The following is a 26539-nucleotide window of genomic DNA, read 5'->3' as shown; positions in this document are numbered from 1 at the left end:
TCAACATGGACCCTGCAATTATAAAGAGATTTCTCACCAAAGATTATTTTCAGAGCTGTGTCAGTTGCTAAGTTAATGGGCATTATCTACTTTAAAAGCTTAAGAGATAGGGGTGCCTGACGGCTTGGTTGGTTAAGCACCGGACTCTTGATTTTGACTGGGGTCATGATCTTAGGGTCGTGGGATCGAGCCCTGCATCACCCTCCACACTCAGGAAGAATTCTGCTGGGGATTCCCTTTCTGTCCCTCCTCCCCCCCCCCAACACACACAAACTCCAAATAAATCTTTAAAAGCTTGAGAAATAGAAGTTCTGTGCATTTTATTGAAGAAAATGCTTCTATTGAATTTGCTATTTATTTTTATATTATATATTTGTTTTTTTTGTTGTTTTTTTTTAATTTTATTTTATTTTATTTATGATAAGCACACAGTGAGAGAGAGAGGCAGAGACATAGGCAGAGGGAGAAGCAGGCTCCATGCACTGGGAGCCTGATGTGGGATTCGATCCCGGGTCTCCAGGATCGCGCCCTGGGCCAAAGGCAGGCGCTAAACCGCTGCGCCACCCAGGGATCCCCTATATATTTGTTTTTTAAGAGTTTTGCATTTGCTCCATTTTCCACAGTACAGTGAAAAGATGTATATTCCGTGGCCAAAAATTGAGTGCAGTTATATTTATGCTATTTCTTTAATGCTGAATTATGACCAGTATATGTTTTTCAAACTACCAGCTGTTTTCTGTGAATAGAGTAGCGTATAAACTTGCAGTTAGGAGATATTCTCATTGTTTAGCAAGACTTCTCCTTGCTGCACTGAAAACTGATTCTCTTAGAACTTACTCTAACATTGGCTTCTCAGTTTCTGTTAGAGTTCTGAAATAATCATTAAATAGGGGAGAAAATAGCTTTTTGTAGCATGGGTTTTCAGTGATAGACACATAAAAACCTGTCTACCACTCTTCCTCCTAAGTATTGTACATAACAAGAGTTGATTCAGGCTTAATACATGAATGCATTTATCCAGCAGTAAAGTGAAATATCTGCTGTATGCAAATATGGTAGTAATTACTCTTCTACATCACATGCCTTTTCAATTCTGTGATGTCCCAAGGTGTCATATGGTAAGTATTTGTTGGAAATTATTTGATCTGTTCTCTCTTCCGGCATAATGCTTATCATCTGTGTGGCTGGATTTACAAAGCTCTCGGCAATAGTTTATCTTTTTTTTATATGCGTTTGGAGTGAGAAGTACAGAATCTGGAAGGTGCCTCTATAGATTTTGTCTCTTCTGTTTTAAAAACAAAAATCTTCAGATTCATATAAGAAAGCGTTATGTGCTTTGTTCTAGAAAAATTCTGTTGGTTTACCAAAAAGATTTTTATGTTTCATTTGAATATGTCTTAAAAGTTTTCATGGCTTCCTATCATCATTATTCAGTTAAGTTTCAGAGTGGAAAATATGCAGAAGAATACAGGGTAAATGACTTACAAGTCTAAAAAAATTAGCTTTTAGATAGTCACTGCTGTATGTCCTACTAATATTTTCATTTCTGTGGCTTTGTGTGGTATTTGCATTAGATTTATATTTCTTTGCATTAAAGTCTTGTTCTTAATCTAGGCCTGACATTTACTCTGAGTTATTTATGTTTCTATTTTTATCAACACTTCAAGCTTTAGGAAATCAGCTTTGAGCCATTTCTTTTTTTGATTGGAGATATAGTGCAACACAATGAAAAGAATGCAAATTTAATAGATGTGAACAGTAATATCCCAACGACATGAAAATATTTTAGTTGACTCGTAAAGAATAACACAGGCCTTAGGGCACCTACCTAACTTTTTTTTTCCTACCTACCTAGCTTTTAAGAATATAATTGTTATTAAGATGAAGATGATGAGATTTCTGAATTAATCTTGTGTCTCACAATTTTGGAATATATATAAACTACATAGATTCCTTTTCCCTCTAAATATTCCAGGGCATTGATGAATGACTAGTGATTCGCAGATCATAATCTGATAAATAATGGCTAATCCTCCATTACTGTTTCCTAGTTTAAATTTTATCTAATATTATAGAGACATTGAACAATATTTTCCTTAAGGATTTTGTTACTTTGAATATCTCTCTCAATCTGTCTTGTATTATTAGTTCTCCTACTGTCCTGGATCATTCTTATCAGGTATAGACAAGCTCTAGAACCTAGAGTTTTTGTTAACCATGTTAACAATAAAATAAAGTATTAGCCCCACATTCTTTCCCAACTATTGTCCCATTTCATTCTTGACATTTACAGCACAATTTCTTAAGCGTTTTCACCAGTCACTGTCTTCTTTACCTTTCTAAATTCTTAATTAAAGCTTAATAAATACTTGTAAAGTATGCATAAAGTACAGACAAAGGATAACAAATGCCATCTATACTTTCCATTACCATTAATTTTGAACATTACCAATAACTTTGAAGTTCCCTGTATGCCACTCCCAGATCCATTTTTTTTTCTCTTTTCCCTTGGAAACAATCCCCATCCTGAATTTCTTTATAGTTTCCCATATGTTTATATTCCTAAAAAGTATATTTCAGTATATTTTACATGTATGAAATTCTGCTGTAGGTATCCTGTGACTTTTCTCATTCAATCTTATGTTTCTGGGATTTATTTATATGGTATGTAGCTGTACTTCATTTATTTTCACCATTGTATTCCATAATATGAATATACTCAAATTTCCCCATTTTGTTTTGGATAGACATTTGGGTTATATCTAGTTTTCTTGCTACCCCGAACAGTGCAGTTATGTGCACTTAGTTTGACTATATAGCAAATTCAAGTTTTGGAAAGGTTTTTCTCCTAATTTGTTGGTTGTGAATTGATGCTTTTATAAAATACACTAGAAATATTTCAGCAACCTGTTTCTAAACATGTACTCTTAATTTCTTTATCTTACTTGGAGCACACTTCGAATAGCATTGCTTTTAGATATACCTAGCTGCAGAATTCCTGGATCATATGTCTTCTACTACCTATGCAAAAATTTTGTTTTCTCAAAATCACTAATATGCTTGTTGTTCAGATTAAATGGAAGACAGTCTTCTAGCAGTTTGTGACTTTCACTGTGCCTCTTCTCAGCCCCTAACATGCAGGGGATCTCAGACAAAGACCTCCAAGGGCTGTTAGAATAGGGTGTACATTAGCTCTCCTGTTACAGCAGCAGCTTCTGAGTCGGCATCCTCGACACAGTTTCCCTCAGAATATAAGCTAATGTTGCTTTGATAAGCAAGAAACCAGACTCCTTTATAGCATTTTTTTCTCAACCTTAATTTCATTATCACTTCCCTAAGGAGCTGTTTTAGACATTTTTTTTTCTCTAATTGTCCCTCCCCTTCAATGAAATTTCAATACTGTAGATTGACGGTCTGTCTATTTATGTTATGTGGCATTTGGAGGGCTACAACCATTTTATTATTTTTAAGATTTTTTTTTGGTGTGTGTGTGTGTGTGTGTCTCCTAAGAACCAATTTTTACCTGCTGGGGAGTGATAGGGCTACCATTAAGGATGCATGATATGAATACAGATATGGTTCTGGCATTAGAGTACAAGCATTTAAAAAGATATATTTATTTAATTGTCATGTAGGTGAATGAAGTGGGGAACAAGGAAGACTCAATGTTAAGAAACTGTCCTAATGAAAATGTGCTTGATTTAGCAAAAGATCAGCTTCTACTTAGATTCATGATTTGGGAAAGTAAGGAATCGGCATTTGTCACTGTTTGATTTTGGCAAACTTTGTAGGAGAAACGTAGAAGTATGTTTTGGAGGACAGTACAGTTAGGAAAGTTTGTAGATTTAGAATGCAAATTAGTGAATTGATGCCTATCTCCTAGGTAATTTTTGGTGACACATCATGTGGCTCTGACTTCACGCCTGTCTATTCTGTGCTTCTATTGGTGTACTTAAGAAAAACTCAGATTTGCAGATGATGAGAGGAATGGTGGAGAGTTGACATCCTCAATATCAAAAGAAAAATTTGACAGGCTAAATTAAGGACAGAAGTAAAGTATTGCAGTTGAGTCTAAAATACCAATTGTGGGGATGCCTGGGTGGCTCAGTGGTGGAGCATCTGCCTTTGGCTCAGGTCATGATCCCGGGGTCCTGGGATAGACCTTGTTGGGCTCCCTGCTCAGCACGGAGTCTGCTTCTTCTCCCTCTCCCTCTGCCCCTCCTCCTGCTTGTGTTTGTGTGCACGTGTATGTGCTTGCTGGTAAGCATGAGCTCTTTCTCTGTCTCTCTCAAATAAATAAACGCTTTAAAAAAATACCAAGTGTGTAAGAATAGCATGGACAAAGTGGAGCATAGCAATGCCAAGTATAAAAGAAACAAGGGGATTTAGGTCAAGTTACTCTTTTTAAAAAATATTTATTTATTTATTTATTTTAGAGAAGGAGACAGAATGGGACAGGGAGAAGCAGAGGGAGAGGGACAAGCAGACCCGGGTTGAACGTGGAGTCTGTTCGCGGTGCTCAATCCCAGAGCCCTACCATCATGACCAGAGCCAAATCAAGAGTTGGCTGCTTTTAACCCACTGAGCCACCCAGACACCCCAAGTTACATTACTCTTAATGTGAGTGTTCTGAGAGAGTAATTAACATCTTAAACCTCATTAATTAATGTGTCTAGAATCTAGAATGTGTTCTGGTCAAATCACAACCTGAAATAATTATGTCAGGATTACACTTAGGGCCATATAAAATACTGCATAAATTTAATGAGTCTACTAATATTCATGAAGTACTTTGCATATAGTTACATACAACAGCTCTTCTGTGGGTACTGAAGTTTTTTTGTTGTTGTTGTTGTTGTTGTTGTTTTGTACTGAAGTTTTAGATGTGGTTATAGTATTGTATGTCTGGATTTTCTTTGGGAAGAAATAGATTTCTTTTCACTGGCAAGAAATGACCCTCTGCAAGGATGTTGAGAAGGATATGGTGATAATGACAACTGATAATTTTTTGAGTGATTAGGGTTTGGGTATATTACCTAAAATAGGGGTCAACGAGCTATATAGCCTACTGACCAAATTCAGCCAGCATCCTGTTTTTGTATGGCTCTCCAGCTAAGAATGTTTTTGCATTTTAAAGCATTGTAAAACAAACAAAATAAGATTATGTCACAGTGACCTTAGGTGGCTTGCAAAGCCTAAAATATTTACTATCTGTCCCTCTACAGAAAAAAAAACAACAACAATATGCCAACTCCTGATAAAATATTAGGCCGGTGATAGAGTGGATAACACTTTAAGATCTTTTGCATCCAGGAGACAGACGACAAAGGATGAAAAACAGCAGAGTTCACCATATGGGTGCGCCTGGCTGGCTTGGTCAGTAGAGCACGTGACTCCTAATTTTGGGGTTGTGAGTTGGAGCCCCTGTTGGGGGTAGAATTTACTTGAAAAAAAATATTCAGCATATAGAAATCAGGTGGTTATATTACAAATTAACTAGGTTTAAATTCGAGCCTAAGGTTCAAAGCTATATAGAAAATTGCCATTATAATCAATTTATTTTGGCAAATGGAGACCAATTAAGTAAACTTAAGAGAAATTTAGGATTAATTATAGGTAGTAGTTATAGCTTGCTAAATTAAAGCTAATGTTTTCTTCTAGAGCATGGTGACTATGAGAAGGGGAAGCAGCCAGAAAGCTTTCTGGGAAGAAAACAGAGAGGAAAATACTAGTCTGGGACTAAGAAGTTATCATTGGTAGCCTATAAAGAAGACAAATAGGAAAACCATCCTAATTATCTGCATATCAAAAGGGTTGAATGTTGCTTTTTAAAATCCATTACTTTATACTTAATCTAACCCAAAGGACAGGCTTTTTAAACTGCTTTTGACAGAAGTGCCTTATTAGTAAGGAAATAGCACCACCCATTGACACTGCTTTAGAATGTTGAGTGATGATCCTTTGAAGATGATGAGGGGAGGGAGAGTGTCTGATGATTTGTAATTTTTCTTGTATTTTTGGTAACTGGGTGTTATTCTGATTTGTATTTTCCTTATTGTGGTAATGGGTATTTTGAAGGTTAATATAGCTTATTAGAGTGACCTTATTCTATTTTTTTGATTTCTCAATCAGAGTGCATAATTTATGGAATATTCTGTCTAGAGATAATTTTTATTCTCACTTTCCCAATTACTCTCCCAAACTGTAAGCTAGGTATAATTGAAGATGTTCCATTTTGTCTTTACATATATTTGTTTATTTCTGGTTTGTAACGAAGTGGTTTTTTGTCTTTTTCTTTTTCCCCAGATGATTCTTTGGGATTGGGACTTAAAGCAATGGTATAAACCTCATTATCAGGTAAATATAAGTAAATATTACTAATAATATCTGTAATGAAACTTTTTAATTGAAGTATAGTTGACACATAATGTTTCTGATATACTGTAATGAAACTTCTGACATCTATTTTTTTAAGATTTTATTTATTTATTTATTTATTTATTTATTTATTTATTTATTATTTATTTATTTGAGAGAGCACGAGAGGAAATGGGGGAGGGACAGAAGGAGAGGGAGAAGCAGGTTCCCTGATGAGCGGGGAACCCGAGGACCCTGGGATTGTGACCTGAGCCACCCAGGTACCCTGAAACTTTAGACATTTTTAAAAAGTTAGATTTGTAAGATTTCTATGCTATGAGATTTTTTTAACTGAACTAATTTAAAATAAACAACTTTCATTTAGATAATTTTTTTAAAAAGACATTTTTAATCATGAGGGAAGGAAAGGGAAATGATAAATCATACTTGTATAAGTTATTTTTAAAATATTAATATAATTGGAGCTCAGAATAAACTAATAATTCTATATTAAGGTTGAGATTTTTTTTTTCTGATTGTGGGCAATTCATTCAGACAGGGAAAAAAGTAGATTAAAAGCCATATATGAGAAAAAGCAAAACAATTGGCAGAATATTTTATTAGGGAAGCCAAAACACTCTACTTAGAGTTTTTGGCTTTTTTTTTTTTTTTTTTTAAGTTTTGGGTAAATTTTTAATTAAATTATACATACAGAAAAGTGCACAGCTTGATAAATTTTCACAAACTAAATGTCCCATGTAACTAGAACCTGTATCAAGAAATAGAACTTTACTAGCATTCCAGAAGCCTCACTTATGTACCATTCTGGTTATTGACTGTATCCCCATGGATAATGTCTGTCCTGACTTTCTAACAATTAGTTTGGCTTATTTATGAACTTTATATATATAAATGAAATCATATAATATGTACTTTTAAACTTTTTTGATCACTTAAGTAATATATATTCATATCAAAAGAACTGAAAATAGAAGTATAGGAGAAAAAAGAAAACCCATTCCTAAATATCAAGCAATAACTATGTTAATTATGTTAACTTATGATATATATCTTTACAGATATTTTCCCATTTTCCTATTGTATTGAAATGTGTGTGTATTCGATTCTACAAAAAATATGTTATTATAATTATATATTATAATTATAAATGTAAATTATATGTAAACATACAGAATAACAAATATTAATAAATATATAAAAATAAATTAATTTAATTATGTTATAATATGCTGTTTTAAAACCTGGTGGTTTTTATACTGATAGATAAACATTAATATTAAATCTCTGTCTTTTGTATTCAAAGAAACATTACCTCTGTTTATTAGATTTATTTAGTTGTTTCTATCACCATTTTTGAGAAATTCCTTTGAATGAGATCTATTTATTTATTTTTAAAATTTATTTATTTATTGATGAGAGACACAGGCAGAGATATAGGCAGAGGGGGAAGCAGGCTCCCTCTGGGGAGCCCAATGTAGGACTTGATGCCGGGACCCCAAGATCATGGCCTGAGTAAATGCAGACACTCAACCACTGAGCCACCCAGGCATCCCTGAATGGGTTTTATTTTTAAGGTGTGAATGGAAGAGCCACAACAGCCCAGAAGAACAAAATATTCTCTGGGTTTTGGTGAACAAAAAGCATACCTATTGCAATCAGGTGAAATCAAGAAAGCCACTTCTGACCTAAAAAAGGCTGATTCTTTGACCCACACAAGGGCTTCCTTACCAGTCATACTCACCAAGGTCCTCAGTTTCCAATTAAAAGAGTATTTAAACTACCAGTAAAATCTAAAAATACATAAGCAGTAATGGTGAAGAGCATAGGCTTGTAGTCAAGCACACTGATATGTGATATCAGGCACCTTTCTCCCTTTTTCCTTTCTCTCTTCCCTCACCACCTCTTTTCTTTTAAGATTTATGTATTTATTTGATGGAGAGGGAGGGAGAAAGAGCTAGAGCTTGTGCCTGCCCGCCTGGGGTCAGGGAAGGACAGAGGAAGATGGAAAGAGAAACTCAAAGAGAGACTCCTCGCTTAGCAGAGTCTACCCCAGGGCTTGACCCTACAACCCCAAGATCATAACATGAGCCAAACCAAGAGTGGGAAGCTCAACGGACTGCATCACTCAGATGCTCCTCCTCTTTTCTTTCTAATGATCCCTTTACAAAAATTTTAATATACACTCATACATAAAAATGCACAAATTGTAAGTGTACAACTTGATGAATTTTCTCAAAGTGATTATATTCATGTGACCATCTTTCAGAAGAAGAATTCAGCTCCCCCAAAGCCTCTCTTATGCTCCCCTCCTGGTCATCAACTTCTCCCAAGCATTATTTCGGTCCTGATTTCTGTCATTACAACTTAGTTTTTCCTGTCTGTGGATTTTATATAAATGGAATTAATGATATATATTTTCTATTTTGATTCTTTCTTTCAAAATTTTATTTATAAGATTAATATTATTGTTATTGCCCATAGTAATTCATTCATTTTCATTGCCTTTAGTATTTCATTGAATGAATATACTCTCAATGTTTTCATTTACTCAATAATAGATGGACATTTTTTTCTTTTCAGCTTTTTGTGTGTCAGGAAGCAAGAATTCCTATCCCCTCAAAGGTCCTGTAGCTGGACTAAGAATCAAACTGACATAAGACAGATTAACAGAGAAAATGAAATTTAATAGGTATCTGTATAGGTAATCCACAGAGACTTGGAAATTCTAAAGATAGGCAAAATAAGATATCTATGTCATTCTCAGCTGAGGAGAAAGTGGACAACAGAGGTCCAGGACTTAAGAGGAAAGGAATGTAATTCACAGGGTGGTAGGAAGAGCAGATATTTGGTAATTAGGTGTTTGCCTTACCATGTAGATGGTTCACTCACATAAAATTCCTCTTTGCTGGGTGCCTGGCTGGCCCAGTCAGTAGAGCATGCAACTCTTGATCTTGGGGTTACAGGTTTGAGACCCATGTTGGGCGTAGAGATTACTTAACATCCTTTAAAAAATTTATCTCTGTTAAAAACCGTTCTTCTGGGAAAAGCCCCCAATTTAGAGTCTTCTGTGTACTTAAAGGAGGGGCAAAAGTTTCCCTTAAGACCACAGGACTTCAAGTGCTTTCAGCTCAAAATAACACACGTGCCAAAGTGGCACATTCTGGGATGGCCTGTCCTGAACCCCTTCATGACTATTGTAAGTAATGCTGCTGGCATTCTTGAGGTCTTTTGTTGGGTATATGTCAGAGGGGGTTGCTGGGTCACAGGGTATGTGTGCATATGCTGAGTTTCAGTAGATAGCACTCAACTTTCCAAGAAGTATCAATTTTTACCCAACCATCAGCCTTTGAGAGTTCCAGTTGCTCCACATCCTTGAGAACTCTTGATAGGGTCTATTTTTAAATCATTCTGGTAGCTGTGGAAGAGTGTATCATTGTGCTTTTAATACTTGGGATTTCATGGGTAACTCATCAGGTTGAGCATCTTTTCATATGTTAATTGGTTGCTCAGATATTCTTTGGTCAGATCTTTGACTTGTTTAAAGATTTTATTTATTTATTAGAGATATCCTTTATCAGATTACGGAAGTTCAAAAAAAATTAAGGAAGTTCCATTCTAATCCTGGTTTACTAAAGACATTTTTTTTTCTCTTTTTAGTCATGGATGTCATGGATGGGTGTACAATTTTTATCAGATGCTTTTTCTGCCTCTATGGAGATGATTCCTGGATTTTTTCCATTTATTAATGTGGTGAATTGTATTGTTTAATTCTGTGTCTCTGTTAAACCATCCCTAACATAGGAAAAGACATTAGAGTTCAAAGCCGACAGCCAAAAAAGAATTGAGATGTCTTTGGTGCAAAAAGGTGGTTTATTAAAGCACAGGGACAGGACCTGTGGGCAGAAGGAGCTATACTGGGGTCAAGAGGAGAGGCCCATTATATACTTTCAAGTTGGGAGGGGGTTAGAGGTAGTGTAAGACTCTGAGGAATTTTGGAAGCAAGGGTTCCAGGACCTTGAGGGGGCTAGCTGTTGTTGGGAAACTGTCGTTTATTATCATCTAATAAAACCTTAGTCATGAGACCCTTCAGATGTATATTGGTGGGTCATATGCTTGGGGGATGATTGCCAACAAGTATTTTGGGGAGTTAAGAGATAAAGGAAATTTCTAAAGGAATTTTTATATGTTAAAGTAGACTTATAAGATCCTGGAGCTTGGGCTAAGATTGCCTTTTGCTCTTTAGCAAAGTATTAACATCCAGGCAGCTGAGTTCCTAGAGGAATGTCACTCTGCCTTTCTTAAAGGACTTGTCAGTGGGCTGTAGGGAGTAAAAAAAAAAATTAATAATTTTTCTTCTGTCTTTATTTCTCACATCAATCCCCATATTCCCAGAATAAAGCAAATTTGATTAAGATATTTAAAAAATATATATATATATATAAATACCTATATATGTCACTGGATTTTATTAATATTTTGTTTTAGAATTTTGAATCTATGTTTATGAGAGAGAGTTGGCCTATAATTCCTGTTTTTCATAATGTTCTTGGCATATGTTGGATATAAAGGTTATAGTCTCATAAAATAAAGTGAGATACTCACCCTATTACCTAGAAAAGTTTGGTGAGACTGGTATTCTTTCCCTAATGTTTGAAAGAATGCTATGGTGAAGCCATCTCCGTCTGGAGCTTTTTTTATGAGCAAATTTTAAATTATATATTCAGTTTCTTCAGTAGTTTTAGGCCTATTAAGTTTTCTGTCTCATAATAATTTTTGGTTAGTGGTGTTTTCTAGGAAGTCCTTTTGATGTTGTTCCCTCTAGACTGCTGAAAGCTCTATTTAACTCTCAAAATAGAAATCTGTTTGAGAATTTTTGCTTGGGTTTCTCCATCTCTCCGCCACTGTTTGCAAATTGGCAAATGCCTTTGAGGGAAAGCAGCTCTGAATTCAACCTTGCTTCTTTTTCTCCTCTCTGAGATCTTGCTTGGGCTTTAAAGCCCTGCCTGTCCTGATAACCCTATACTCCAGTTTTGGTCTTTGAGCCTCCTGTGACTACAGAAAGCTCCACTCTATTTCCTACCTCTTAACTACTGTGCTTCTTGTCCTCTCTGCCCTGGCCAATTATGAATCCACAGCAGACTCCTTGAGAAAAAGTAGTACAGTATGGTGGGTTCATTTTAATTTTTAAACTCTGACTTTTTGTTCTTTCAAGGCCTGGCTGCTTGACTGTGCTCTGATGCCCTGAAATGGGTGTTCTTTTTATTTCAGCTTTTCTAGACCAGTTATTCTAGGCGGAAGAGTTGCTTTGAGACAGGGTCCTTGCTGAAAAATAAGGCAAGCCTCTTAAGGCACTCTGAATCTATTTTGTCATCTATAGATCGGGAATGATACCAATTCCTTCAGAGGGCTGATTATGATGATGATGATGATGAATGTCTAGTAGGTAGCACTCTAAAAATGTGAGTTAATATTATATTAATTTCAATAATGAATTCTAAGGGTCTCTGAAATTATAATACAAGACAGGACTTAGCAGAGTTTTTCTGTAAAGGGCCAAATAGTAAATATTTTAGCATTTGCACATGAACGCCACCTACCTCTCCCTTGTCCTCTTCTTTAATCAACCCCAGCTCTCTGGGCAAAAACCAAGATTTGCCACATGTAAGCCAGTGGGAAATAGGAATTTAAGTTCAGCTTTAAAAATTTGTCACTCTTGCTCTTCTCACCCAGAATAATAAAGGTTAAAAATCCTTACCAAATGACCTTACACAATATAGTCCCCCACTTTACTCCCTTTTACTTCTCTGACCTTGTGTCCTACTAACTTCTCCTTCATTTACTCTGCTCTAGTGACTCCAGTCCCCTTCTATTCCTCAAACATGCTAGGCAGGCTGGGTGTCTGGGTCTTCACACTTGCTTGTCTCTCTGCCTAGAATGCTCTTTTCCCATCTCTGTCCGTTCTTAACATAAAGAGTTATCTTTTCATCCTCTCTAACATTTCAGTGGCCTCCATTACTTCCTTTTCTCTTTCCTTGCTTGATTCTTCCTCTTTAACTTGCTCAGAATCCATGAATTTCCCTTGTTCATATCCATTAGCTGGGATCTCGTGTTCTCAAAAATGTGGTCCCAACTTGCCTTTCCATCTTATTTTCCAATGTTCTTTTAGAAAAAAATGAAGCCTGTATTTTAATAATTTCATGTTCCTTGTACTTGGCTATTTTACTACTTTTGTACCTTTATTTGTATTCTTTCTTGAAGAATAAACACCCCAAATACATTTGTAGTTTTATTATAATCTTTATAAATAAAATCCTACCAAATTACTAGCTCAAATGCTACTCCTTCCATAAAGTTTCTGCCAACCATTCAGATTAAAGTTTATGTATCTTCTTTGAACTCCAATGCCACTTTATCTATATTTTCATTTCATCATTTTCAGTAATATTAATTATAGTAATTTTATTACATGTTGTGGCAGAGGGGCTATTGCCACAACACGTGTCTAATCCAGAAGTTGCTTTCTCCCTGTGGCCTGAAGACTCTCTTCCCCCACCTAGAGATTCAATCTGAGGAAATTCCTCCCATCTCCTCACCCACAGAGGTATAACAAGGACCAGTGGGAACCCTAGTGGCATCAGAAAACCATCAAGCAGGCTGAAATACCACGGTGAATGCTCTGAAAACTAAAATATCATTAGAACCACATTCCTGAGGGGTGCCTGGTGGCTCAGTTGATTAAGCATCTGCCTTTAGCTTTGATCATGATCTCAGGGTCCTGGGATCAAACTCCACATCATTGGGCTCTCTACTCAGTGGCAAATCTGCTTCTCCCCATTACTCTCCTGTTTTCTCTCTCTCTCAAATAAATAAATAAATAAAATCTTAAAAGAAAAAAAGAACCACAGCCTGAAAAAGTAGACCAGGACCTACCTAACAGAGACTACTTCCTAATACAAAAGATTTAAATAGGACCTTAGAGTCTTGTAGAATAATACCCAAAATGTTGATGATAAAATAAAAAAATAACTTTTCATACTAAGAACAAGGAAAGTCATAACTTGAATGGGAAAAGACAATGCTTAATACCAAGATGAATCGGATTTGGAATTATCTGACATTTTTTTTTTAAGATTTTCTTTTTTTTATTTTGGAGAGCACAAGCAGGGCAAGGAACAGAGGGAGATGAACAAGCAGACTCCCCACTGAGCAGGGAGCCTGACATGGGGCCCAATCTTATGACCCTGAGATCATGACCTGATTAAACCCCCAAATCAAGAGTTGGGCATCTAACCAGCTGAGCCACCCAGGCACCCCCGACAAATTTTAAAGCAGCCATCATAAAAATGTTCTAACAAGCAATTACAAATAAAATAGAAAATCTCAACAATAACAAAAATACAGACACATCCCCTTTTATTGCACCTCACAGATACTGTGGGGTTTTTTTTGAAAATATTAATGTAAGTTTTTAATGGTTACTACATTATATATGATTCTTCCATCCTTCAGAATTTTAGAGTTGACATTGTAAAGTAATGAGCTAAAATTTTTTTAGCAGCTTTATTCTATTTTATTTTATTTATTTATTTTTGTATATTTTCTTATTGAAGTTCGATTTGCCAACATATAGCATAACACCCAGTGCTCATCCCGTCAAGTGCCCCCCTCAGTGATACTGTGACTTTTTTTATAAGTTGAAGGTTTGTAGCAATCCTGCATCAAGCAAATAAATCTATTTTTGCTTTGTCACTTTAACAACAGAATTTGCTCACTTTGTGTTTCTCCAACATTTTGGTAAATTGTTTCAAATTTTTTCATTATTATATTTGTTAAAGTGATCTACGATCAGATTGATGTTACTATTGTAATTGTTCTGGGGTGCCATGAGTCATGCTCATATAAGATAGTGAACTTAATAAATGTTGTATATGTTATAACTGCCCCACTGACCAGCTGTTTCCCCATCTCTCTCCCTTCTCCTTGGACCTCCTTATTTCCTGAGATGCAACAATATTGAAATTTGGTCAGTTAATAACCCTGCAAGGCCCTCTTAGTGTTCAAGTGAAAGTCACACGTCTCTCCCTTTAATTTTTTTTTTAAATTTTTATTTATTTATGATAGTCACAGAGAGAGAAATAGAGAGAGGCAGAGACATAGGCAGAGGGAGAAGCAGGCTCCATGCACAGGGAGCCCGATGTGGGATTCGATCCCGGGTCTCCAGGATCGCGCCCTGGGGCGAAGGCAGGCGCCAAACCGCTGCGCCACTCAGGGATCCCCGTCTCTCCCTTTAAATCAAAAGCTAGAAATGATTAAGCTCAGAGCGGAAGGCATGTCAAAAGCTGAGATAGGTCAAAAGCTAGGCCTATTGCCCAGACATTCAAGTTGTGAATGCAAAGAAAAAGTTCTTGAAGGAAATGTAAAAGTGAACTTTAGTGAACATGTGAATCATAAGAAAGTAAAACTTTATTGATGATACAGAGAAAACTTTAGTGTCTAGATAGAGAATCAAACCAGCTACAACATTCCTTGCAGCCAAAGCCTAATCCAGAGCAAGACCCTAATTCTCTTCAATTCTAGGAAAGATGAGAGAAGTGAAGGGACACTTGGGTGTCCAGTGATTGAGTGTGTCTGCCTTCAGCTCAGGGCATGATCCTGGGTCCCAGGAATGAGTCTCAAATCTGGCTCCCCACGGGGAGCCTGTTTCTCCCTCTGCCTATGTCTCTGCTCTTTCTGTGTGTCTCTCATGAATGAATGAATGAATGAATGAATAAATCTTTAAAGAGAGAGAGAGAGAGAGAGAGAGAAATGAAGAAACTGGAGAAGCCAAGTCTGAACGTAGCAGAGGTTGGTTCATGAGGTTTAAGGAAGGAAAGGAAGGAAGCCATCTCCATAATATCAAAGTTCAAGTCAGTGCTGATGTAGTGCTGATGTAGAAGCTTCAGCAAATTATCCAGAAGATCTAAGCTAATTAATGAAGTTGGCTACACTAAACAACAGATTTTCAGTGCAGGTGAAACAGCCTTCTATTGGAAGATGGCACCTAGACCCTCCCATGGCCAGAGAGGAGACATCAGGGCCTAGTGACTTGATGTTGAAGCCAGTGCTCATTTACTATTCTGAAAATCACAGGGTTATGAATTATGTTAAACTAGGATGCCTACCATAGATAGTGATTCCTCTGTTGGATCTGGGCAAAGAAAATTGAAACCTTCTGAAAAGGAGTCACCATTCTAGATGCCATTAAAAACATTTGTGATTAGTGGGAAAAGATCAAAATACCAACTTTTTTTTTTCTTTAAATACCAACATTAATAGGAATTTGGAAGAAGTTCATTCCAACCCTCATGGATGATTTTGAGGGGTTCAGGAATTCAGTGGAGAAAGTAACTACACATGTGGTAGATATAGCAAGAGAAATAAAATCAGGAGTAGAGTCTGAATTGCTGCGATCTCATGATAAAACTTGAACATACGTATGAGGAGTTGCTTCTTATGAATGAGCAAAGAAAGTGGTTTCATGAGATAGAATCTACTCCTGGTGAAGCTGCTGTGAAGATTGCTGAGATGACAACAAAGGATTTAGAATATTACATAAGCTTGATAAAGCAACAGCAGGTTTTGAGAGGATTGACTCCCAAGTTTGAAAGAAGTTCTGCTGTAGATAAAATGCTATCAAACAGCATCAGATGCTACAGAGAAATGTTTGTGAAAGGAAGAGTCAACTGAATGCAGCAGACTTCATTTATTTTAAGAAATTGCCAGAGCCACCCCAGCCTTTAGCAACCACCATTTTGTTTTGATCAGTCAGCAGCCATCAGTGTCAAAGTCAGGACCCTCCACTAGCAAAAAGAGGACAACTCACCAAAAACTTAGATGATAGTTAGCATTTTTTAGCAATAAAGTATCTTTTTTTTTTTTTTTTTTTTTTTTTTAAGAGTGAGAAGAGAGTATGGAGGGGAGGGGCAGAGGGAGAAAGAGAATTCTAAGCGGGCTCCACACCCAGCATGGAGCCTGGCACAGGGCTCAATCTCACAACCCTGAGATCCTGACCTGAGCTGAAATCAAAGTCAGATTCTTAACCAACTGAGCCACCCAGGTGGCCAGATAAAGTATTTTTAGATTAAGGTATGTACACTGTTTTTTTTAGACATAATGCCATTGCACATGTAATAGACTACGGTATATTGTAAACATAACTGTTATATGCACTAGGAAACCAGAAAATTTCTTTTGACTCACTTTATTGTGCTATTTACTCTATTGCAGTAGTCTGGAACCAAACCTGCAACATCTCTGAGGTAGATCTATAGAAGTTATAAAAAAGAAAGAAATGAAAACTATGGAACTGAAAAATGCAATAATGGAAATTAAAACTTGCTGAATGGGCTCAGTAGGAGAGTGGAGATGACAGAGGTTGGAATCTGTGAGCTTCAGGCTAAAGCAATAGAATTTACCCAATTTGAACAACAGAAAGAAAATAGGTGGAAACAAAATGAACAGAGTCTTAGGGACAATAACAAAAGATCCAAAATTCATATCAGTATCTGAGAAGGAGAGAGTGAGTTTAAAAGATTATTTGAAAAAAATGATGGCTGAAAACTTCCCCAAATTTTGCAAAAGACATAATCTTACAAATTTGAGAAGCTGAGTGAATCCCAAATATGAAAAAAAAAGAACCCAAAACCAAAATCTGCAAGCCATGTCATAATTAAACATTTGAGAAATGACACATGATTGTACGGGAATGCCAACTCAAATATCAATAGATTTCTCACTTAGGTGTGGGAAAATAGATGCTATTATAATCACATTTGTGGACATATAGATTTAACCAACATATGGGAGGGCAGTTTTACAGTAATGATCAAATCTTAACCTGTTCATTTACTGTGGTTCAGAAATTCAATTTTATGGGAAGCTATTTGTCAGAAATATCCTTAATTATCTATAGTGACATATATAGGGGAGTATTTATTCATAAAGATTAGAAATAACTGGGCTATACCCTAGCAATAGGGAATATTTTCACATAAAAACTAAGATAAAATAATACTTCACCAGGGAAAAAAATTCTCCAAAGAGCAAAGACATTATTTAGCTAATTATTGTTCTAACTTTCATAACATTTCTTAGTCCCAAAATGTGTTGAGGATACTTACTAAACAGTTTTATAGTAAACTCATTACATGCATTCAGTAATTATGAATTTCAGACACACTCAAATATAAGTTCAGGGTACAATAAAAGCACCACAAGTAACATTTAATTCACTATTCTGATTATGCATGTTCTCATTTCTATGGGTAATTGAGTTGAACATCATATATATGTATTTTCATTTATTTTTATTTTTATTTTTTTATTTTTTATGATAGTCACACACAGAGAGAGAGAGAGAGGCAGAGACATAGGCAGAGGGAGAAGCAGGCTCCATGCACCGGGAGCCCAACGTGGGATTCGATCCCGGATCTCCAGGATCACGCCCTGGGCCAAAGGCAGGCGCCAAACCGCTGTGCCACCCAGGGATCCCTATATGTATTTTCAAAAAGTAAAAATCAGACCACGTGTATATGTCAATAAAATATTCATTCTAAATTTTAAAAATATCTTTTCTATACATTCTTTAAGGTGAAGTGTGATGTTACTCCTTCCATGATACTATTGGTGACCATGAGTTCAAAGTTAATCACTGTCTCCTTTGAACTCTGACCCCGTTTTCCTGTATTTTTATCTTATTTTCCATAATATCGACAGATATACTATTATTTATTGCACTTTTAATATATGCACTATACATTGCCTTATGTGTTTTACCTGTATTCTCAGACTAAAGTCTCACATAAGCCCTTAATGAGGTAGATGTTATAATCTCCATTTTATGGTAAAGAAACTAAAAGGTGCAGATGTTAAATAATTTGCTCAAAATCATAGAGTTAGGATTAAAGTGTCGATTTCAAGCCCCAATGTCATTGCAATGGAGCCTTATCACTGTGCTCGACTGCCTCTTAAGTGTGTAAAGTAAGTGAAAGAACTGCTGTGGATGTGTAATGTATATTTCTATTGATTTAAAATAGAATAATTCTGAAATGTTAGAATGTTTAAATAGCAAATCTGTAATATTACTTTTTTCTTTTCTTTTCTAGAATTCTGGAGGTGGAAGTGGAGTTGATCTTTCAGTGCTAAATGAGGCTCGAAATATGGTGTCAGATCTTCTGATTGATCCAACCCTTCCCCCACAAGTCATTTCTTCCCTGCGGAGTATCAGTAGCTTGATGGGTGCTTTCTCAGGTTCCTGTAGGCCAAAGATTAATCCTCTCACGCCATTTCCTGGATTTTACCCCTGCTCAGAAATAGAGGACCCAACTGAGAAAGGAGATCGAAAACTTCACAAGGTCAAGATACAGTAATTAGCCAGCCCTACTTACCATGTTTAATATTTTCAAATTAAAAGTGCTCCTTTATAGCTTAGATAAAATATACTTTCTTTTTCAAGGATCAGCTTTTTTATACTGTATATTGAGCTGTTTGGGACTTCAAGAGGTGGTTATAAATCTCAAATAATTCTAATTGAGTATTCAGCTTTAATTCTAAATAACTTTGCTATAATCAGCAGTTATCACTTCATCGGTTACAACTCTTTATCATTGTTACTGTTTTTAAGAAGTAGAAAACAACACACAAATTGAATTCTAGGCTTGTATAACAAAGTAGTAGTCCAGTCATGTCATTAATTAATCTATTGTATTATTTAGAATCCAGGAATCGTTCTTATTGAACCACAAAGAATTGATCGTTATAATATTCATTTTATGAATTACATAGCATTATCTTAAATGAATTTTCACATCTTTTTGATCTGTTTTTTTCCCCTTTACCCTCTAAGGATCGCTATAGCCCAATAGACATTGATTTTTTCCATTATTAGATATGGGATTAATTTTTCTTAATATCAATGCTTCAAAATAGGCTTTTCTTTAAGAAATAATAAATACTATTCTAAGTAGGTTTATATTATGCTCATTCAGAGTGCTTTTAATATAAGCTTTATTTTATTAATCGATATCTTTATCAATAGCTAAAATCATAAACTTGAGAAATAATATGTTAGAGATTATTCTAGATTAACTTATTCTACACAGGTAAAGAAACTAATCAAGAGAAGATAAAATTCAAATCAGTTAATTTTGTTCATTGTAATAGTGTATATAGAGCTTAGAAACAGTTAAATATAGTTTTGGAAGGATTTTGATCAGATAGTTCATTGTGTTAGTTCTCAGCATTAGAATATAGAAATGTTGAAAAATTAAGCAAGCCCAGTTAGGGCAAAATTTTGGTAATTACTGATCATAAATCTAGATGATAGGTGATTATATGATGCTTTTATTTTTAAGAAATTTATACAGTAGCACCTGCCTTCGTCAAAGTCCAATTAACAATGGTACTTAGCTGCATGACATTCTTTATTTCTTTCTTTTTTTTTTTTTTAAAGATTTTATTTATTTATTCATGAGAGACACAGGCAGAGGGAGAAGTGGGCTCCACGGCTCCACGCAGGACTCGATCCCCAAGTCTCCAGGATCAGGCCCCGGGCCGAAGGTGGAGCTAAACCGCTGAGCCATCTGGGCTGCCCCAAGCTGTCTGACATTCTTTTTAGCACTCTACCTATGAGAAATAGGTTAATCACAAGCATCAAAAAGTGACAGTAAAAAATTCATCAATTAAATAACTCTATTCTTAGTTTTCACTTGACATGTGGAAACTATGAACATATGTGATATGCTCTTTTGTATTTTCCATTGACATTTGATGTCATTTGCAGTTTTTTTCTTTTTTCAATTGAAGTATACTGGACACAACAGAAGAGCAATCTTAAAAATAATAATCCTTAAAAATCTTTTTTTTTTTTTTCCTTAAAAATCTTAATCAGGAAAATCTTACTGACACCATTATGTTTGTTACTGTGTATACTGTGTAAAAAAGTGCACTAGTACATTTTAAAAACATTTTAAACAATATTAATTAAACAGGATGCCTAAGTGCCTCATTTCCTGAACATTCTAGGTAATCAGGTTTATTTTTGGTACTGATAGGAGTAAGTCCTATAAGAACCAGGAAGTAACCTTTATTTCGTTTCATTGTGTTATTTAAACTTCTTTCACATCTGATTTGTCTCTGCTTTTGGAATAGAATAGAAGACTGACGCTACTCCAGAAAAGAACCATAGCTATTTATGAAAAGATAATTAGTGAGGAAAAGGAGTTGTAAAAAGTAATTTAATGTAAATGTCTTATATGTGTGTTAAGAACTAAGAAAGACTATATGAACCTAAATTATAGCCAGAAAGGATTATGTTCCACAAAGAACTTTTTCTCTGAGTCTAACTATGAATCTTTACAAAATCAACATCATTGGGAAATTTAAACATAGGAGATATTTATCTCTGAGATGGTTTCAGTATCTGTTAATGGGGAAAATTCAGAAGAAGCAAAAACTGTTTTATGTAAATCTCAGTAAAACACCCATTCAGGGAAAAAAAGAAAAAAAAAAAACCCACCCATTCAGTAGTTTAAAAAAAAAAAAAACAACTTTGGTTAATTGAGTAGATCAATTCGGAATATTTTCAAAAATTAAGATTTTTTTTAAAGATTTTATTTATTTTATTTATTCATAGAGACACACACACACAGAGAGAGAGAGAGAGAGAGAGGCACAGGCAGAGGGAGAAGCAGGCTCCATGCAGGGAGCCCGACGTGGGACTCGATCCAGGGTCCCCAGGATCAAACCCCGGGCTGTAGGCGGCGCTAAACTGCTGCGCCACTGGGCTGCCCAAAAATTAAGATATTATTAATGCTAATCGTGTTCTGAGTTTGTTAATTAAAAAGATGGCTCTGAAAAAATAAATAAATAAAAAAATAAAAAGATGGCTCTGAAAAAAAAAAAAAAAAAGATGGCTCTGAATCTTTCACTTTCTCCAGATTAACCCTATGTACATTAGCACTGTACTGAAAATAAAAAAAGGCTTAGGATATAGGGCTTTTGTCCCTGATCTGAAGCTTGTCCTCTGCAATTGCTTTTCAGGGTAAATCTTTCATATCAACTTTTGAATTTGTAAGCATTTGTTTCTCATGAAACGAGGGGGTGATGTGTACAAAAAATAAGTATCTTGTTAAATTGTAGGGCATTCAGAGATCATTTTTTTAAGTGGGAGGAAGAGTTAATAATTGAACAACAGTATAGAATGTAAAATTTGGAGTCATTTGATGGCTTTTCAGAGTAAAATGTTCTTTCTCCTGTACCTGTTAAAAAGATACTTTGCATTGATATCTTTGTACGTCCTCTTGACTGATGCACACACAGCAGATCTGAAGGTGACGATTTTAACCACTGTTCAATTATTCCGCAGGGCCTAAGCAGTAGGACTAGTCTATCGACTCCACAGCTGAGGAGGAGCTCCACAGCCTCAGGCCCGCCGCCCGCAGAACAGTCTTCAAGGTGGGAGCGCGGGAATGGCAAGAGGCCACACCAAGAGTTTGGCATTTCGAGGTAAAATCCCCAGTCTTTTAAAGAAACTTGAGTCAAATACATCCACTTTGTTGAATGAGGTTTGAAATAACTAAAAGCAGAAGGAACAGTTGAAGTATTTTAGACCTAGGACAGCACGGGTGGTCATAAGGCACCATAGAGAAACTGATCCTTAAAAGGAAGCAAACGTGTCTTCTCCAAAACATTTAAGTACCTTGGGTACGAGGCATGCTGGGGCCTTGAGAAGAAAAATCAGGGAGGCGGTTTGAGGAAGTGAGAGTCAGTTTAGGACAGGGTAGGAAAGCTTTTAAATTAGGCTTATGGGGGCGATCACACCCGTCGGTGCACAGCATCCAAAGTTGGGTCAGCGGAGCTACTGACTTGCTAGCGGAGGAGCACGTTCCCAGGCTTCTCTCCGAGGGTAGACACAAGGTAGCAGAACTCTTCCCTAAGCTCTGTTCTTGCTGGAGGACTACGACTACTAATACATCCTGTACTCACTGGACGGTTGACTTGGAACTGACCGGTGCTAATGCTGCACACGAAAGCCATCAGTAACTGCAGCTAAATGAACCTGGGAAGATGCAGGGACAGAAATTTTCTAAATGTAAATATACCCATTTACCCTCATAACCAAAGATTCAGTACTTTGTTTTTAAGCAGCCAGGAAACATAGTGCTCTCCTGTGGGAGTTACGAACTGCTCTTTAGCCACTCATCTAAGGATGTTAAGAGACTTGGAATCAGCGTAAACTTTCTGCGCTGTCCTTATTGGGCATGTGTTGTACTGCATTTAGCTCGAGCTGTACAGTTACACATTTGAAACAGCAGATGGCAGGGTTGGATCATACGAATTTGTTAAAAGTTGTGTTAACATTTATATAGGAAGTACGAGCAAACAAAATTTTCTAGATTCTTGTGTGATTTTTTTTAATTTGAATTTTCTATAATATATTCAAGTAGATGAACTCCTTTTTTATTAAAAGAAAATTGAGTGATAGATAATAGATAAACAGGAGTGGATTGATGTAGAAAGAGCATAGTACTGGAGAATGCAAATGCAGAGCCTAAACATGACAGTCTTGTTTTTGTTTTGTTTTGTTTTGCTTTTTAATGGAAGTGGGATATGGGGAAGTCAATGATGATAGGAACTGAAAATATGACATATTTCTTAACCATGAGAAACATTATCTTAGATCAGTGCCGTCCAATAGAAATTTTTGTGATGATGGGGCAGCCTGGGTGGCTCAGTGGTTTAGCACTGCCTTCGATCCAGGGTGTGATCCTGGAAACCCGGGATAGAGTCCCACCTCTGGTTCCCAGCATGGAGCCTGCTTTTCCCTCTGCCTGTGTCTCTGCCAGTCTCTCTCTCTCTCTCTCTCTCTGTCTCTCCTGAATAAATAAATAAAATCTTTTTAAAAATGTTTTAAAAAGAAATTTTTGTGATTATGGGAATATTTTATATCCATACCATCCAGTATGGCAATCCCTAGCTACCTGTGGCTACTGACCACTTGACATATGTCTAGTATGTTTAAGGAACTGAATTTTAAATTTGATTTAATTAATTTAAGTAAAATACAAAGAGTCATATGTGGCCATCTTATAGCCATGTATGGCAGTCATTTTATTTTATTTTATTTTAAAATATTATTTTTTTATTCATGAGAGACACAGAGAGGCAGAGGGAGGAGAAGCAAGCTCCATGCAAGGAGCCTGATGTGAAACTCGATCCCGGGACTCTGGATCACTCTGAGCCGAAGGCAGATACTCAACTACTGAGCCACGCAGGCGTCCGTGTATGGCACTCATTTTAGGCAGCATAGCTATAGATCTTTCACATATGGTAATGTTTTGTTCAGGAACCTTTAGGCTTTAAGCGAATAGACTTATGAATCTGGAATCATGAGGCATTCATCTTGACTTTATTAGAGCACCCAAAACTGAGGTCACATGTCCTATATTTTTGAGTCTTGATTTGAACCTAGCGTTGGATTCTGCGTATAGCTTCGCTGTGATTTTAAATGATCCCAACAAATGGGAAGCCCGGGTGGCTCAGCGGTTTAGCGCCTGCCTTTGGCCCAGGGCATGATCCCGGGGTCCCGGGATTGAGTCCCACATCAGGCTCGCTGCATGGAGCCTGCCTCTCCCTCTGCCTGTGTCTCTGCCTCTCTCTCTCTCTCTGCATTTCTCATGAGTAAATAAATAAAATCTTTTTAAAAAAAATAATTAAAAAAAATGCTCCCAACTGTGTTTTCAACGTGATTCCAGTATTGAACCTCTCATTCCCCAAAGCTCTGACTGAAACCAAATTTCTCATCCCTCCAGTACATTTTCATGTTACTGTGTTTCTGCCCTTATTTCCTGACATAATGCTACTACACTCTAGTTTGGTGGTTGCTTAAAAAAAAATGGATTTAGCTAGAAAAGTTGATGTTATCTTTGCATCCTTTTGATACCAGCTGTCAGGTCTATGTCTGCATCTTGTTTCTTTTCTGCTCTCTCTTCTCCTTTTTCACTTTGCCTACACTGCTTCATGCTTATTCTTACCTGGACTGTCATCCTCTTAATTGGCTTTTCTATTTCTAATATTCTTCGCAGCCTGATCCATCTCCTACCTGTCTGCCACAAATCTTCCTTAAACAGACATCAAGTTTTTGGAACCTTTACCAATGCCTATAGAATAGGACCCAAATTCCTAGCCTGGGGTTTGAAACCCTGTAATTCCCTTATGTCAAAGCTGCACTCTTACTTGGAAAAAGTAAACAAACTAAAAGACATGAGCAATCTTGCAAAGAATGAGAACAGAAAAATGACTCGGAATGCTCTCTAGGTGAAAATGTAGGCATGTGACGTGCGTTAAACTCTTCCTTCAACTTTTCCTGATAATTTTCATTTTTAGTTTAACCCGTTTGAAAATTAAGCTGAATTAAAGTTCCCAGCCCACCTTGTTTGAATAGAGAGTAATATAGGATTGAATTTTTTTTTAAAGATTTTATTTATTTATTCATGAGAGACACAGAGAGAGAGAGAGGCACCGACACAGGCAGAGGGAGAAGCAGGCTCCATGCAGGGAGCCTGACGTGGGACTTGATCCAGGGTCTCCAGGATCACGCCCTGGCTGCAGGCGGCGCTAAACTGCTGCACCACCAGGGCTGCCCTATAGGATTGAATTTTGCCTTTCTTCATGCTTTGTCTGGAGAAAAAAGTGAAGTATTATACACTTTATGATAGATATGATAACAGGAATCCAAAGGAAGAAAACCCCAGGGCAGAAGAGTTACTGCATTTGAACAGCCACCGTATTACCTGCCCTGAAGAGTTCAGCACTGTTCATCTCTCACAGGACTTGAGATTTTAATTGATTACAACACCAAAATACATCAGTCTTTCTCTATTTATCTGAAACTCCAGTCATGTTTAACTATTTGCGCTTCCCTCTATTTGTCTGCTTCTATGCCCCCCTATAGTTGCTCTCTCCCCCTGGAACATGTCTTCTCACCCTCATGTCTGTATAGCCTAAAAGACTGGGCTCAGGTGTCACCTCTAAAGACTAACACCCTGATGTCTTCCTCCCTTGGTTTCCAAGGAGAAGTAATCTGTTTCACCTTTGAATCTCCTTAACACCTTTTCTTTACCTCTTTTATGGCACTTTCACTTTCTTTTTATTTTTATTTATTTTTTATTTTATTTTTTGGCACTTTCACTTTCTGCTGTGTATTAGTCATTACTGCTCTTCTGAGGCCTGCTTGATTACCGTGATGAGTTTGATTGCATTAAAATGGATCTTTAAAGGTAAACAGCTGCTTAACAAATGTCCTGCAAGAGTATGGTGTCCATATTAGATTATGACAACGGATGCTGCCTTCTGCTGAAGCTTAAGACCTAGGATAAAGATTCTGTGGTCACGAAGTTCCAGGAAATGTAGAATAAGGTTTTTTTGAGTTAGCTGACAATTGGATTACCCATCTCTGAGTTCCAGGGTTGACACTATGGTTTAAAAAATGGCTATGCTTGTATCCTTGGACTGACTGCTAGGACCCAGCCCTCCCTGTGGCTAAACAGAGCACATACATATATTTAGAGTTCACAGCTCACTTCCTTTGAACAGACTTTCCGTGGGGAAAAGCAGGCAAGTTGTTTCCCAAAACTCCGTGGGCTATTGACTAAGTCACCCCTACGCTAAGGAGCCTTCCCTTTAACTCATTCTCCAATTTATCCTTCCTCTCCATAACTGATCTGGTAATCAGTGAAAGAACTTGTTAGGAACTATGTTCCTTAAATAATGCACTAGGGAACCAGCTTCTCAATTCTGGATCTCATAATGTATTAGAGATTTATACCAATCCCTGGACCCTATTTGAGCTGAAGAGATTCAAGGGGGCTAATGGCATCATCTCACTCAGTTTCTTAAGAGAATTACTCTGTGAATCTAGACATACAGCCAACAAGTTTATACAGCTACACACACACACACACACACACACACATACAAACCTTATCAGGGTAATTTGCATTGGTTAGCTGAAAATCAACTCTTAACATGTGGCTTAACTCTGTGACCATAACTTGACAATCTCTTGTAATGATTCCCAAATATGATTTCAATCATCCTCCTACCAACTATTAATAAACTTTTA

The 26539-nt window shown here is 36.6% G+C and overlaps 1 protein-coding gene across 1 annotated transcript in view; it reads left to right on the top strand.

The window, feature by feature from the left end:
- PDE3B (phosphodiesterase 3B) overlaps nucleotides 1-26539 on the top strand; it is a 167798-nt gene that overhangs the window by 90911 nt on the left and 50348 nt on the right. The window contains exons 2-4 of the mRNA XM_072793976.1: nucleotides 6307-6357; nucleotides 18522-18770; nucleotides 21782-21921. Of these exons, the coding sequence (XP_072650077.1) occupies nucleotides 6307-6357; nucleotides 18522-18770; nucleotides 21782-21921 (440 nt within the window). The remainder of the gene's footprint in view (nucleotides 1-6306; nucleotides 6358-18521; nucleotides 18771-21781; nucleotides 21922-26539) is intronic.

This window comes from Canis lupus, chromosome 23 (assembly GCF_048164855.1).
Source record: "Canis lupus baileyi chromosome 23, mCanLup2.hap1, whole genome shotgun sequence".
NCBI lineage: Eukaryota > Metazoa > Chordata > Mammalia > Carnivora > Canidae > Canis > Canis lupus.
Note: the sequence above shows the minus strand (reverse complement) of the source record. Positions and strands in the feature narration are given on the sequence as shown.